The sequence below is a fragment of the Bombus flavifrons genome, chromosome 16, assembly GCF_040668555.2.
Source record: "Bombus flavifrons isolate JBK064 chromosome 16, iyBomFlav1_principal, whole genome shotgun sequence".
NCBI classification, from domain to species: domain Eukaryota; kingdom Metazoa; phylum Arthropoda; class Insecta; order Hymenoptera; family Apidae; genus Bombus; species Bombus flavifrons.
In genome coordinates, this window is record NC_138457.1 from 9,876,892 (window position 1) to 9,893,553 (window position 16,662).

General features: G+C 37.0%; 2 protein-coding genes across 3 annotated transcripts in view; one reads left to right on the forward strand and one right to left on the reverse strand.

Moving 5' to 3' along the window:
• Positions 1-344, reverse strand: part of LOC138188465 (uncharacterized) — a 377,221-nt gene extending 376,877 nt beyond the window's left edge. For both annotated transcript variants that reach the window (XM_069130259.1, XM_069130256.1), the window contains exon 1: positions 225-344. The gene's annotated coding sequence lies outside the window, so the exon portion shown is untranslated. The remainder of the gene's footprint in view (positions 1-224) is intronic.
• A 410-nt stretch (positions 345-754) lies between these two features.
• Positions 755-16,662, forward strand: part of LOC138188464 (uncharacterized protein DDB_G0284459) — a 60,068-nt gene continuing 44,160 nt past the window's right edge. Inside the window, exon 1 of the mRNA XM_069130253.1 lies at positions 755-874. Coding sequence (XP_068986354.1) covers positions 870-874 — 5 coding nt within the window. The 5' untranslated portion in view covers positions 755-869. The remainder of the gene's footprint in view (positions 875-16,662) is intronic.

A 16,662-nucleotide genomic window follows, 5' to 3' on the forward strand; every position in this document is an offset into this window, starting at 1 on the left:
TCATAATTTGACTTTATCCTGCAACTAAAATTATTATACATAAAATATATATATCAAACAACCTCAACAAGAAGGTCGTTATCAATAACTCACACGATACGAAGCATATTGAACAATTAATATAATTAATAAAGAAAGTCCAATAATTTGATAGCGTAGATACACGCATAATATTTCATACTTGAATAATGGCGATGCAATGGAAGAAATTTTCTATCACTGACCTTTTTCAAGTATTGTGGCCTAGAAATAGTTGAAAGCTGAAAATCGAGAAAATTATGTGGTCCAGGGTCATCACTCCATGATTCAATCACGACACATTAGCACTAAATAGTTTTATCACATTAATTTTTCAGTTATTAAACAACACTTTGAACGAAACGGTGGTTGAAATCGCGACGGCCGACATCTAACTGCAGAAGATTTGAATTTTCTTCATAAAAAATTCAAAATATCGATACAGAGGCGTTTCAGTTCGATTTCACCGCCTCATCGATATTTAAACTTTAGAATTCGATATTAAATTAGCGTCGCGCATGCGCACTCGTACTTCATAAAGTTCTGCATGGATGTTATTTTTGCGTTTCGAATAACAATTTGAATTTTCTTAGAAAAATAGAAAATGTCGGTGGTGATAGGAAGAAAAATCTTCGCGGATTTTTGTGGCGGTCATTTGAAGAAATTGTCGACGCGTTCGAAAATTGTTAGGTTTGGTTCTGTCGCAAATGAAAAGTCTGTTAACCTAGAAGAGAATGCGAAAAGTGGCATCCCGGCTTCTGAACATGGTAGAATTTCTGCCGCTGTTTTGAAGAAATTTTCCGAGCCCTTCGTTTTAGAAAACGTTGATCCTCCTAAAATATTACAAGCTAATGAAGTAAGTTTGTCATGTAAAGATTAACATTTTCAAAGATATAAAAATATTTCTTTATTATATTTTCATGTACTTTCAATTTTCTGTTTTAATAATTCAATTGATTATTTGTTTGTGATATTCTGAATTGTAAAATGTTTTGTATATTTCACAATACGATGTACATAATGTTAACATTATTTGTATAATTAACGAGTGGGAATTTTATATGCACAATGAGAAAGAAAAGGTATAAAATCTTTTCTTGTTGCCAATATTATTTCAGAAAAAATGGCTTATGTATGATAGTTTTATAATAAACAATTTTGAGTTACATTTGTAAATTATGATTGAACTATATTTAAGCTACATTTTTACTTTTTAACTGAGAAAGAAATAATGATATCATATCTCTAAGCACTATTAGCAAATTATTAGTTTTTATCGTAAAGTTTGGGTAGTTAATAAACAAAAGTAATTTAGTATTTTATCTTAATTCTTTTTCTAACTATTCTATAAATGTTCTTGTAAATATTCTAAATAGAATATATAGTGCCTTATATCTTTTTGTATGTAATTCATTGGTATAAATTAATAGAATATTCGTTGAAAGGCAAAGCTTGTAGCATCTTTGCATTGACAGGTTCTTGTAGATGTTCAGTATTGCGCTCTCAATGCATCAGATGCATTATTGACAAAAAATATGTATACATTTGAACCAACTTTGCCCATGGTTCTTGGTTATGAGTTTGTTGGAAAATTAATTCAAGTTGGGGAAGAAGCTAAAGCACAAGGATACAAGGTTGGGGATAAAATTATTGCTCTTAACAAAGACCGTTATGGAGGTTTAGCAGAACAGTGCATAGCGGATGTTAATGTAAGCCAGTTTTTTTTGCTTAATCGCTTGTGTTTGTATTTCACTATATCAGAGACTTGTAGGATATCTGGAAAGTACCATCGGAGGTGAAATCTGTTGATGCAGTGGGTTTACTCGATGATTATATTACAGCTTTAATCGCATTAGAAAGAAAGGTTAGCATTCAAGAAGAAGATATGATGTTAATTAACGTGGGTTTAAGTGGCATTGGATTAGCTGCAGTTGATCTTGCAACAAATGTATTCAAAGCTCAGGTTAGATTTCTGGCAATAAAGCTTTACAAACACAAACATGGATAGGTAATCTCATTTTAAGTCAGTAGTTGTCTACAATAACTATTAATTCAGGTAATTAGTGTCTCTGCTACTGAAGATGGGGCAGCTCTTGCTAGAGAAAAAGGTGTGCTTGCGTCTTTTAAATATAAAGATAAAACATTATTGAAACAAATTAAAGAGATAGCTGCAGATAATGATATTACAGAAATCTTTGATGACGCAGATGGTGAATATTTTAAAAAAGTGTTAAGTTGGTAAGTTTAAGGAGAAATGATTCTCATGCAAGGTTAAGTTAAAAGCAATGTTAGAAACTGTGTTGTATTTCTAGTTTTACTAATATTTACAAAGATGAGACTACCATAAAAGATATGTTGCGTGATGATAATTTTGCAGTTGTGTTACACCACCTGTCCCGCGAAGGTACATAAGTACTTTAGAAATAGCGCTAATTATTTAAATTAAGTAGGCCAGTTTATTAAATATTAGTTTTTATTATAAAGGGAGAGTAATAATCGCTGGTTCAGCAGTAACTGTAGAAAGTAGCGACTCTGATACGCAAAAGAATGGCTTTTCCGTTAGTGGATTCAACTTGAGGCAATATAGGAAGAAGAAGCTTGAGTCATATCGGTATAATAACTTTAAACTAAAATGTCCCATAAATTTTGTTCTTTAATGAACCATTCAAAACCATTATCGAATTATGATAAAAATGATAATTATTATGAATTATCAGCTACAATAGGAACTATTTTTAATTTGTAAAATTATTAACAAAATTTGTAGGACAATTTAGCGCTTAGGTTTAAATCTTTTCAAAGTAGTTTATTTTAATTTTATATTTCTTTAACTAGACAAGCAGGGGATGATATTTTACAATTTATCGACGAGGGCCTAATTAAACCAACTTGTTCATTAACAGTTGGATTACCAAAAATAAATGATGCATTGGACTTTATTCTTAATTGTAAACATGCAGGAAAAGTGAGTGTGAAACATCCAGTAGTTTAGTCAGTTATTGTGATTCATAATCTATGAATAAATATAAATCTATATAACATAAAAAATTATTAATTTTACAGGTTATTATCAATATAAAAGATAGGTAGGTTTAGTTCAAATAAATAAATTTATGAAAAAATTTGCGTCGTATAAATAACGAATATCTATTAAAAATATGTGCAAAGATATTTTACACTTCATCGAATATAAATAACACTGCAAACTTGAATTAAAACTATATTTAAGGATTAATTAAGTACATTAAGCTTTTCATTTACTGCATAAAAATTATATTAAAACTAAATTGACTGTATCTTCTGTATAATATCTTTGAATAAATATCTTTTATTTTACGATGGTTGGAAATGAGGAGAGTGGTACCCTTGTTCTATTCGTTTTCCAAAACACGCTTCCATACAAATTTATGATAACAGTTTTCTTGTTCTACAGTCATCCCTTCTTTTACAACCATTTCTCCTGTCTTGTTGTATGGGACTATGTGTGTAGTGTCAATGTTATTCCGTCTTACAGTGACAAAGAAACGTTTAGGGCTGAAATTAAAAATTATATATATGCGATACAAGAGTTATAGGTTCTTCTTACATTACATGTAACTAAATCAATGATAGATAAGAAAACCTTTGACTCGAAGCATTTTAAAGAATAAAAAGTGAAAATTATAAAATGGTGGTTTAGAATATTTTCGTACTAGATGATTGTTCACGGAGATTCGTTCGGTTGTGAGACAACAGAAAATTGCACGCATACGATTGTTCTCAGGTAGCCGTGCCATACTAACAACTCGGTTGCGGTCATTATCGGTTGCTCAACGCCCCTTTATCGAAACTGGAGCGTTTTGTTGCCGTGCTACCGACGAAAGGAAGCCCGGAGTAAAAGTCCTGAGAACGGTCCTTCGTGAAATCGTCGATTCTAAATATGTTCCCTCTAATGGTAGCGAAGAATTTTGTTCGGTTTTTTTTTTTTGTCAGTTCGCCTGGAACAGGCGATGAAAGGTGATTATTCTTTTGTAATACGCGTAGTAAGGGTGAAACACGTATTTCGATCTTAAATTATGAGACTATTATCTGTACTCGGGGAATAATGAGCCACGATTGGTAGAAATTCTTCGACCTTTTTGTTCTGGGATATTTAGCGCGGATACAAAAATGTAGAATATGCAGAAAATGGATCTCGGGGAGCACGAACGTATGTATCATTACCTCGGATATGTCATCCTTTTATAGGAATACTTTATTTCATGTTATCTTTCTCTTTGCATGTTTAGAATGCAATCAATATCTTTAATTTAGAAAATAAATTGCACCTGTTTAGTTCAGCTTTTTTTTTTTAGTTTGGATAAATGTAAGTATTGTTAAGAAATCACGAATAGTTCAGAAACTACGTCCACTATCTGAAACGTATGTATGCTGTTCGAAAGGACTGTCCTTTCGTTTTAGATTTCGTTCACCACGGGGGTCGAACGACGACAGGATTGTCAAACGCGTTGATTAATTGATAACAATGATTTAGGATCGTGAAACGTGGCGTGGGTGCTCTAGAATGCGTGAAGTGGATGACCTAATATGGTGAGCCCTCGGGCGAAGTCCTTGCAAAATTGTCTCACCCAGCCGGGCAGTCTAAGGTCTCAACAAACTTTCTCGAAAACTTTTTGTTGCAAATTACACATCTAATTGTATTTCATATTTTTGTACTCTTTCTAGTTGCTATGTAACTATTAGCTTTGACACTTACCGTTTGACATTAACTTAGCACTTGAAGGTGTAAAATAAGAGGCGACATTACTTGTGAAATAACGCGATATAAAGGTCAATTAAACCGCCCTGGTATTATAAATCACGTAGAATTGTAACAAGGTTCAAGGTAGTCGTGATAATGGTATGGGTGTGGTGATTTCAAAATTCGATCGTTAGTCGCAAATTATTCCTCTTCGAAATCTTTTATTCGCAATTTTTCTTCTCGTTCCCAAGACAATTTCGTCAGCAATTTCTTTTTTCCTTGCGTCTGATCGTTCTCCTAATTAGTTTACTTTTTGTGGTTGTCTTTTTCGGTGTGTTATAATTACAACAGTGTTGCCCTGGTTGATTTGAGATTTAAGCAGATCGAAGCCGGATTTTTAGCGAAGGGAATCGCTTTTTCGTCGCGTGAACTGCAAGCTGTTGTTTTATGGCTCCGAGTTTTTTGTTAATTAGTCGTGCTTTACGGTGATAGCTTTCGTGACAATAAACAGACTTTTGTACCTAATGAAATCTTTTTTAATTAGGACGGGTTCTGGATGTTTTGTGAAAAACTGTCGCGAATATCTGAGTCATAGCTGTTTGCCTTCGATCTCTGAGTCCAGCCGTTGTTTATCCTTTTTAATCCTCAATTCGATAAAATCAATAAAACTCAATTACGCTCTGTACGAAAATCTCTGAAACGGCTGAAAACTAGCAAGTTAATCGTTCAATTTAATCCATCTCTCGTGTTACGCCGCGTGTCCGAGCTATCAGATACGCGATCTTTCAATTAACCAGCCTCTGAAAAGAGAATCCGCGGTCGATCTGCTTGCCAGATGTCGAAGGCAGAGGAGAAATAAACGGTTCTCGCGTAAATCGAAAGAACAAGTTACATAATAAAACACATCGAGCGCAAAAAGTCACGGTTTCTCGGTACTTTCGCGCTGGAACACGCTTTTCTTTCGTTTTTTTCTCTCCCTTCTAAAGTGACTCGACGCTTTACTCAACGAGCCTTTTATTATCTCACGCGCGTGCCCTCCGAAATTCTCGCTTATCCTACGAATGATCGCAAAATGGCGCAATCGAGCGCCGAAAATGGCGCCGTTCTACCGATTACTGACGTAATTCTCTTCATTCTCTGGTATATTTAGTCCAATACACTGTTTCTCGCAACTGCAACATCGCTCGAAACCTTCAATTTTTGCATATTATTCGATTCAATTTTAATAATTATTAAATCCAACTTAATGTACTATACTCTTCTAGATAATTGCAAGTGAATGGAACAGGCCCTGGTCCTCGAATCACGATCTCATAGAAAAATTGCACTTTTGTAACTACAAAATGATAACTGACAACCGATCATTTTGAGTCCATGAAATTTATTTTATTTCAATTATTTTATAAAATATAATGGAACGTGCGTCATCTACCGTGATACCGTCAGGCCACCGTGATAGCCAACGCGTCAAGAGAAGATAATAAACTTTCTCGACCATACGAGTCATTATTTTCATGGAAATCGATTGTATAATATATACCGTGTAAAAGTGGACAATTTTTAGGGTGGTTTTGCAGTTATGAGACGCATTGTACGGTTTGTATGGACATCGATACGTCAATTTTTCGTGCAATGAAGCGTTACATTGAAACGTACCAGTCGTGATTAATTGGCCCGATGGGAGGATTAATTTTAGGTTAGGTCTTTTGTGAAAGGATACGATTTCAGGATGATAAATCGCGAATTTAATGCCGTTTGCTCGGCCTGGAAACTTACGTTCCGCGCGGGTCTGTTCGCGACTACGGAGAGGAAATTAATGGGTTCGCGTTTCTGCGATCTGTATGAAGTAGCGAAGTGTAGGAAGAGGAGAGCTACGTTGGGTAACTGGCTCTTAGGTAACCCGCTGCGGATCTATTTCAGTAATTGTCAAATTTGGTCGGTGATTTATGATTATTATCGGCAAATGAACGAATCTTCTTCCTCGATTTCCATTGCTGAATCATTAAGAGGCGAGTTTAAGTTTCAAACTCTTTTCCTTATACGAATATCACATTGGAAATTGTATGGGATGTTTATTTTTATTCATTTTTCCTGGATATCTAAAAGTTCAATAAATATCACATTTTAAATACCAATGTATCCAACGCGGTTATTTTTCTTATTTCCTATATAAAGTTCAAAGGTTGTATCCTAATTTAACCGAAAGTATAATACTTGGTCAGGCCATTGTCTATGTAACACTACCAAAATGATTATCATCGAATAATGGTGCAAAGTATCTTTTATTTGTTGGATACCAATTCTCCAAACTCAATTCAAAACTAAAAAGGAATCCACCACGCAAATTTTACGAATCCTATACGAGAATTATTACAGAAGAATTAATACGAATTCTAGGAACGAATACCAAGTTACTTAAATCGCCATTAATTATCTTGACCATATTTCACGAAAGTCAATAGGCAAATGAAGTCGTCAGACCCGTTTGTGTCGTTTGAAGGATTCTCTTTCTGTGAATCAGGGGAATTAATCTGTCGGACGATCGTTAGATCGATCGCGGATCTCGACAACAGCTTGCAAAACAGGAACGAGATCCGCTGTATCTGCAGAAACCGAGGCTGGTTATACGTGTCGCGAAACGAGTGGGAGAGCCCCTTACGACAGTCACATATCCGCGTGGCAGTTACGCGGCATTTGTCGCTCTGTCTACGAGAACGATAAAAGGAAATGGCCTCTGGTATCGCCTATCTGTACAATCACTCTTGGGAGCCACGGTTCACCTAGATATGCTAATATGATTAGAAAAGAGCAAGGGACATTTGCAAGGCCTTTTCCTCCGGAGCCGACCGGTAAATTGCTCGACGCTGTGATACTATAGGCCACACGTGCGCCATCGCGTTTTCAGCGCAGATTATTTCGTATTTGTTGAAATTATCCATCCCTCGATGTGTTTGCACGCAATCATTTTCGTTTTAAACGTATCTTTAAATTTCAATGTTTAACAAAGACGGAGAGAGAGAGAGAGAGAGAGTCGACGTAGTAAGAAATTATCTGTTATTTGTAAATTTGTGGTGCAGAATATATATATAGATTCAATGTAATTTTCATAGAAAGTGGATAATGCTTCCACGAAGAATTTCCAGACAGCTGAATATTTTTCTGGAACGTAAAAAGAAGCGAAATCGGAATTGGAGTTAAAAGTTTAATTCAGTGGATCGGTGAACACAATTGTGTGTCTTTCGCATGAAATTCTCGATGCAAAAATTTCAAACTTTCTCTCAATCCTATATATTCTGTTCTCTACAATAATTTACGAAATTCTCTTATCGACTGGAGTGCTAAAATATCAATCATAGTGACAAAAACGCGTGATCACACTACGTCTTTACTTTTCACATTTTCCTAATTCGTACCTGTCTTGGTAATATAAAAGAAGAAAATGCTGCGCGAATACTTGGCTAATTGTAAATCAGTTTGCCTTCACATTGGAGAAAAATCGGTCGACCAACACGTAATCACTGATGCAACGTTGCGATAAAAGGGGGAGAGAGTGGCCAGCGACATTTAGAGGATTTTTCTCGACGGAAGCGTTTCAGTTCGATAATTATCAAAGGTTAACTGCTCGGCGATTCGCGTGCGCCGTCCGTAAATTGCATTTTAAACTCGTCGTTCGATCGATCGTACTTTCGTTCGAACAAACCCCGTGATTGAAGAAATTTTTATTTCCATTTTTTGTTTATTCGCGAATATGCGCGCATACGTTTATGCGCGATTTAATTCGTCGCACGTATTCAATGTTAGCCTCTTCAACTAAATTGCAAAACGCACTTGCGTAAGCAAATGACTGCGTCGTTCTATCGATCAAATTCTTCATGCGTGTTATTGGCGAAGAAATGATTTAACGAAAGAGAACAACGAGAGAAAACAACGAGAAGCATTCAAATTGTAAAATATCGATAAAAGAGATCTGTCGTTTATTACAAACAATTCTATTTCTCGAGAAGAGATCCTGACAGAAATCCTAACTTTGTATGTAAATTGCACAATTGGAAAACGCCGGTCTCCCCCATAAAACGGCTTATTCCCGGCGAATTAATTCTTATTCGAACGGAACGAAGGGTTGAGGCGGAAATTGCGGGTGTCCGTGGTAATTACGAACGGTTTTCTATGGGTCAACGATATTTGTAGGCAGGTCAGCCGATAATAAAGTTACGACAGAGAATGGCGTTAATATTATGCAGAGACTATCGCTTGTCTGGTATTGTTGTGGCAGTCAGTTCTGGTAGCACGTAGATAACCAGCCTGACAATGGCGGCCTCTGTTACGTGGCATTGTGAAATGATAACACTTTCATCGGCCACGACGACGTTCATTAATCAATCGCACGGATGACATTGAAATTTCACGCGGAGCGGATAGTACAACGTTTTTGATGATTTAATTGAAACTAGAAACGTTTTAATTTGGTTTGCGTTGACTCGTACCTTTCTCTTGTTAGAGCCGATGAATCGACAATAATCGATCATTGGTGTCTGGCGAGTGGGAGATTAGTCTGGGATTTAACTTAATCGAGTTATTTGTTAGTGTGAAATTCGTTTAATCGGGCGATCAAAGATTAGTTACGATAGATTAGTTTTTACAAAGTATAAATTTGGCATTGCATATTCCTATAATTAATTACTGTGATTGTTAGTTTGAAATTTAACTTATGTAGATCGTTTCTTAGTATATTTAAATACGGAATTCGTAATTAATGATTATAAATCAATTTAGAGTTAGGATGATTCTCAGTCTACAAGTAGAAACTTGATGTTCTTGAGTCACCGTACGTTCTTTAAGATGGATGACAATCCTGTCGATCCACGGTTCGTCAGGCCGATCCGCGAAAGAGTCACATACTAATAACTGGAGCAAAGCGTTGTGTAAGCAGTGGGTGGCCGCCTTTCTCCGCCAGTTGCCAGCTTTAATACGATCGTCGTATGCCAGAACACCGATTTCTGCAGCCACCAAGGATCGTATTCTTTTTACACTGCAGACATTAGCCGAGTTAAGATCGGCTTTGTGTAATAATTAGAACGGCCACGCCACTCGATATTTTAATTACGCTACAGTCGTCTTAATTGGGCTTGATCACGGTGTCGACAGATCTCCAGGAAAGTTGATAACACCGATGAAATAATATCAGAATATCAACACGCTTCTGAAATAAATCACACAATTGATAGAATAATGACGGGCAATTTTAGATCCTGAATAATTATGAGTTATTATCTTCTCTTTCTCGGTGATCGAAGGTGTTACATGTTTCTTTTTTCTTTTTTTTAGTTTACGTATCCCGAGAATTGTTTCCTTCTATATAGCTGCGGATGCAATTGCGAAATGGAGTTCCTTTGATTCGATTAATTCGATTAATTCGATCGCGTTATGCAGAGGAGATCGGTTCGGAAAAATTAAAGTTTCGGAAATTCGTGGGAGATCGTAATTGGATTTTGTACCTTAGAATTAAAATTCTTATCCGATCAGTTTAATCGTCAAGAAATTAAGAATTTCCTGAATAATTTGAATATCGTTGGTCGATCGATGGATGTCTACCAAGATCGATAACAGACACGCTCGAGATCCGCCTTTATCCGCCACGCTCTTATTCCCTTGTGATCTTTCCGATCCGTCCGATGCACAGATGCATCTTTGACCAATTACGAAAGAATTCAGTTTCCATTCCTATAAAACCTTTCACTTCCTTGATCGAGCATTCATAAATTTCATTATCGTGCGAAGATTTACATCGATTAGGATTTAACAATAAAAACCGGCCAGTTTTTCTTCCCATTGGCCTTCGATCGGTCGTATTTCATTAAAGATACGTTACAGCAAGTTGAATTTCGTGTCTGCGACATTCCATATATGGAATATCGATTATTTCCGAGAGAGATTCCAAATTGACATAAATTTAGACTAGAGAGCATAGAGCAGCTACGAATATTCGCGAGGAAAATAAAAAATGCGGTTAATATCTCCACCGAATTTCTTATGTACAGATCGCGAATTTTTATGCATTTAAATTTTGGAAAATAAAACCCATTACAACGTTTAGTAGGCGATGCAATTTTCTACCCGAGTTCCATTTATTAAATTTATTATATTCATCAAAATATAAATCGTTGCATAAATATCCCCGCAGTCTAGTTACGAATAGACAGGATCTTTGTGCGTTTGTTTTCTCGAACGTGCCAAAACGCAGGAGATACATATAATATACAGAAATGTGTAAAATACTCAGAATATTGGTTATAATATTTAGCCGATGAGACAAATTTCTATTTAGGTTCCATTTCCATAGTTGCGTTCGTAAAAATACAAATTTGTGTGAATATCCACAGTTTAATTATGAGATATTGCGCGTTTATTAAGCAATGTAGCTTTGTCCAAAAATGGTCAGGAGGCGGTAGCTTTCGAATCGATCGGTCAGAATTGACGGAAAGCCGGCGGAGGTGAATTCGAACGGCGCGAATTGAAACAAGAGGTAACGAGTGAATTGTCGCGAAGGCCATCCAGCTCACTTTTCCCTCGCACTTTTCTCAGCTGATTCTGGGGGCTCTCGTTGCGGCACTCTCTTTCTCTCCGCCTTCCTGTCTGTTCTATTTTCGTGTCGTTCTCGTACAACAGCACGGGGAAAAGTAGGAATTCCAACCCGCTATCTCAATGCCGTGCGATCGAATTTTTTTCTTCGTCGTCCGAGAACCTTTGTTCTTCGGTCAATCAATCATACGCATTGCGTATGCGTTCGCGACTGTAGAACGGTACAATCCAATAACGTTAACGAAGCTTTCTTATCATGCGCAAATTTTCAAGTAGAATGGTTGGAAAATTGCGAACTTTTGGTCGATTGTTTTAGAATTTAGTACCCTTCGCGTGGATTAATTGGGAAATTGCAATTTTTTGGAATTTCAATTCGTTTGTTTCGTCGCCGATTTCTTTTCGCGCAGATTAGTCAGAAGATTGCTAATTCGATAGCTTCGTTATTATAGAATAGAAACACGTAATTTCAAATACGAAACCGTAGCATATGAGTTTTGTTAGGCAATAAAGGTACAAAGTCCGATAGAACTTTTAATTTCAAGGCCCAACAATTCGAATTACCACATCTGTCTCGTAAGCACGGAATAAAAAGATCACTATGACGTCTGGACCACGCCCACCCACTATAATTGACGATTTCGTTAATATATTTCAGAGCTGATTAATCTATATCTCAATTGCTCTCGATCCCTCAAGGTAGCTGCGTGTAGAAAGTTTCCAAGCAGAGGAGGAGATACCGATTCGAGTACGAAATTGCAATCCCAAAATCACGCCTCACGAATATTTGGAGCCTGTATTCATACACAGAGGCTTTTCAAAGTACTTGAACACTTATAGTTCGCATTTAGCCTTAAAACTACCCTTATTCCGAATTATGAGACTCTCGATGCGATATTCATCCCACGATCAACATTTATTTCACGTAGAAAAGTCACACGGATATTCCGATCATACGTTAACGTCACGATAATGAAATTTCATACTTTTATCGTAAATCTTCCTAACGTTGAATACGGCTGTTACATTTAAACGAGAAAGTTGGAATATCTCGCGGGCCATTTCAAAGTTATATGATAACAAAAGGAGACATTACGTGGTATAAATAATTTTTGCATGGGTAAAGTGACGGGAAAGATTTTAAGATCAAGCTGACTGCTTTAAACGAGACCCTACATTTTTTATCCATAATATAGTGGGTGTCGAGACGAAAACGACCCGCTATATCGTGTCATTTCATGCTGTACAGTGTTAAATTATACCTGAAATTGAACGTACGGCGGCTAAACCCTATGCCGCTGCAAGTATCGACGAAGTTGCAGAAAGTTTCGGAAAAATTTTCTATGGTTACGTATTTGAATACTTTCATGAGCCATTGTACATGCAAGTTACAGGATGTTACGCTGCGTTACAGGGCGATACATTAATCTGCTTACTGGCCTTTCTCTTCTTTCACCTCGTTATGCATCGAGCATGTGGTTAGCGCGTGACAAATTAGTTAACGATTTTTGCCAATATTTATTACAGTGAAAATTCCAATTTTAATACGAGGAAAACGATTTTATTCTCTTCTCGTGATTTATTATTGACTTTACAATGTTTCGTTTATTTTTACACGTGGCGAATTTTTCTTCCTTTTGAGAATTCGATCTTGCTCGATAATTACTTTCCATCGCGGCGGATGCAGATACAGTTCCTTTCAAGTTAATGTATTCTTTTTATTCCAAGGTTAATGTTCTAGCAAGTCGAGGTGTTAGAATTGCACTCTGCTGCATTTATATCGAATAACGATAACGAGTTCCTTTTACGTTCCTCCATATTCACGAAAGAAAATATTACTTTTGTCGCAGTTGAATTTGGGTAACATTTCTCGAAACTACGAAGAAACTACGTTCATAATCAACTATGAAAGATTATACTACTATTCCTATTCGTAAAAAAAGTACTTTCGTAATGAAATCAGCATCGTTAAAAATATCATTAAATAAATACAATGTTATGACGTACATGTACTGCATAAGATAATTATTTTATTTTCATTTACATATAACACCTAATTTATTTCGCAAGGAGTTAAAGGACTAATTTACGATTATTTGTGACAATCAATAATGTGCTTTGATATTTTTATTAAACATCTACTTAATACTTCCATCCTCGAATAACGTTATCCTAACTTTTTTGTCATTTTGTCAATTTTTATTTTAGGTACTTAGAAATTGAGCCATAATGATTGTACAAATACTTATCGCACCCGCTATGCGTCAGATCAACTTTGGATCGCTTATCAACTGTCGACAGGCAATTCGACACTTCGTGTAATCTTCGTGTGGGTCGCGAAAAATGACCATTTTCGACGCGTGAAAGTTGGAGAAGTTGCGGTCTAAAAAAATACCTGAAAAATGCCTATACTCTAAGGAAACCTGCCAATTTTCTTAACCCACAGACGAGAGCTCGATGGACGTCGAAAGCCCCGTTTCCAAAGCGTCCGAATAATTTTTCCTGGCTGTCCACCGTATCCTTGGACTCGGTTTCCCCTCCACTCTGGACCGAGTGACAGAACCGCGTAGAGAGGGAGAGAACGAGCGGGCCTGTCCTCAGCGCAACGGAGAAACTCGACCAAACCAGCCGAGCAGGAGAGAGAAGGAACAGATTTCGAGCTGACAGGAGGGATAAGAAAGCCATGCACGTACTCGGTTTCCAGTGGAACGACGACTTTAGTCTGACGACCGCTTCCACCGAGCGAGGTTGACAAATCTTCGACGTGTGTTCTTCACCCGTGTGTGTTCCCTCGTGCACTCGAAACCTTGAATTTCCCGCGTTCCCTTCCCCATTCTCATCTACCTCCAACCCCATTCACCAGTGCTCTTACCGTTCTCCGTTAATTCTGAAAAAGGTTCTTGAAAAGTGATAGGTAATAAATGGTCCGCGTAATATGGTCTATGGTACCAAGACATCAAGCTTCGTCTTTTAACGAAATCATCGTCTTTTTTCTAAAATACATGGAATCGACCGTAGCTCGCAAGACACTCTAGTTGCTAGAGTCTTGATCCAGAGTCGGCCTCCAGGTGTTTGGAAACCGATCGTGGCACGTGCCGCAGTAGGAATTCGTGACTCGAAGAAATAATCGTCGACGTGTTCTGTGCAATCGCGGTTATTTTCGTGTCTGCGTGTGAGAGATAGAGAGAGAGAGAGAGAGCGAGGGAGAGAGAGGAAGAGAGAGAAAGAGAGAGAGAGAGAGAGAAAGAGAGAAAGGGGAGAGGGAGAAAGTGTTTACTCGTGACGATACTCAGGTGAATAGAAGGTAATATCCAGGGACGGATCACAGAGGTTTGGATGGTGTTTCGAGGATCGATTACGGGGATGAGGGACTCGCGGGTGTCACAGAATGACTCGTGCACGTTGTGAGGGAGTCCGGTGCGGTAACATGCGCGAGATCCTGCGTGCTTCCAGGGGCAGATAGCTCGTTCTATCGAGGAGAACATCCCCAGGGAGAACAACAGCTGAAAGAACCCTAGAAGATCCCTGAAGGATTGAGAGTCGCGCGGGACACCTCAGGTTCGTCGATTTTCCTTTTCATTCAGAATTTTCACCTTGACTTTAACAACTTAATTAATAGAATAACCAATTTTTAATGGATATGGTACATGTAGCGATACTTCATAGAAGCTTAACTAATACCTTACAAATACATGATAGTATTTTTTTTGCTCTGCTATTTTTTTTACTCGTAATATCGGTTTAAAGTCGTTAAAATATCGCTTTTGGACCATACAATGAAGAATCTATGTGATAAGAAACTCTTACATAACGGCGTATATGCATTTAGCGATCATAATAATAGAAATTCGTTAGCTCGATAGATTTTCCGTGTTTTAAATCATAAAAGAGAAGTCTGTAACCTACAATTTGTAACTTCATTATTATTGTCTCAAAACGCAGCTTAGACTTGACTAATTACTAGACGAGTAACCGATTACTGGGATTCGTTCGTACATTAGTCAGGGTTGAGTAACTTTCTGAACGATTTTCTTCCATTTCTTTCGTCCAGAACACCTGGATCTCAACGCAAAAGGCTTTCGAAAATAGTGTCCGTGATTTTAATCTTGATTGCTACCATTACGAACACCTGAGCATTATAATACAACAGTATTTATAGACAAGCGAGTTATTAATGTGCGTGCCTACTTATGGTAATTTGTACATAGAATTCCATTAGACTTGAAAATTAGTATAATCATTAGTTATCCATATACTGGCAAGAATAACGGAGAAATCCTGGTTTAAATAATGGACTTAGATCGATCGGTAATTTTCATTGTTACACCTTCAAATGACTGGAATATACTCATCATAGCTTCCAGGTATTTCCAAATTGCGTTGTTGGTGTAATTTATTGTTTGTTGCTGACGTCAACATGCTTGAAATTCTTGGGATACTTCGTTCGACATTTTTTGGTAGGACAATATTTTTAATTGTCGCTGATAACCGAATTAGATATATATAATAATTCTTACGTGTTTCATCGCGATCGTCTTAAATGAAATTATCAATAAATCTCGACACTATCAAATTTCGTGTTAGGTATTTAATGGGCCATTAAGTTTCCCAAATTAACACCCGCAGATACCCTACGTCGTTCTTTCCAATCATCGTTACTTCGCTTCGTCACGAGCATTCCCATAAAATACTTCATAAATTCTCTGTACCAAAGAGTAATCTAAACACCACCTACGTACTGATAATATTCAATACCTAATGATTTATAGAAATTTCTGAATCACCACGCGAGTCCTACAATAAGCTATAGATGTGTAGTATGAAGAATTTCAATTATTGTTATCTCATTTTTTCGCAAGCTTCCCCATAAAACGTTTCATCAATTTCGATCAGTCTCGCATAAAACACACAATAGCCTACAAAAATTTTGAAATTGCCACACGGGTCCCAGAATCGATTACGAAAAGTCAGTATTACCTTTCTATCTATCATTGCTTCATTTCCTTGTTACGATAATGTTCGACACACAGTAGCTTACAAAAATTTCTAAATTACTATGCGGATCCCATAAGGAATTTCTACTTATCATTGATTCACTTCCTCGCAGACTTCGTTACAAAACAGTCCACAAATCTCGACACACGTCCATTAGAACACTACATTGCCAATATACTGGAACAGTTGAATGCTTCCTGAAGTATCAGAACTTAAACCAATTACCGGTAGTACCCACTATAAATTTAACGCCACATCTCTAAATTACCACGTTTGAATCTAACAGAAGCCGACATTAGTGCAGATTTTCCATAGGGAAGTACCAAGCAATCAGTTACACCACGTTGCTCTAG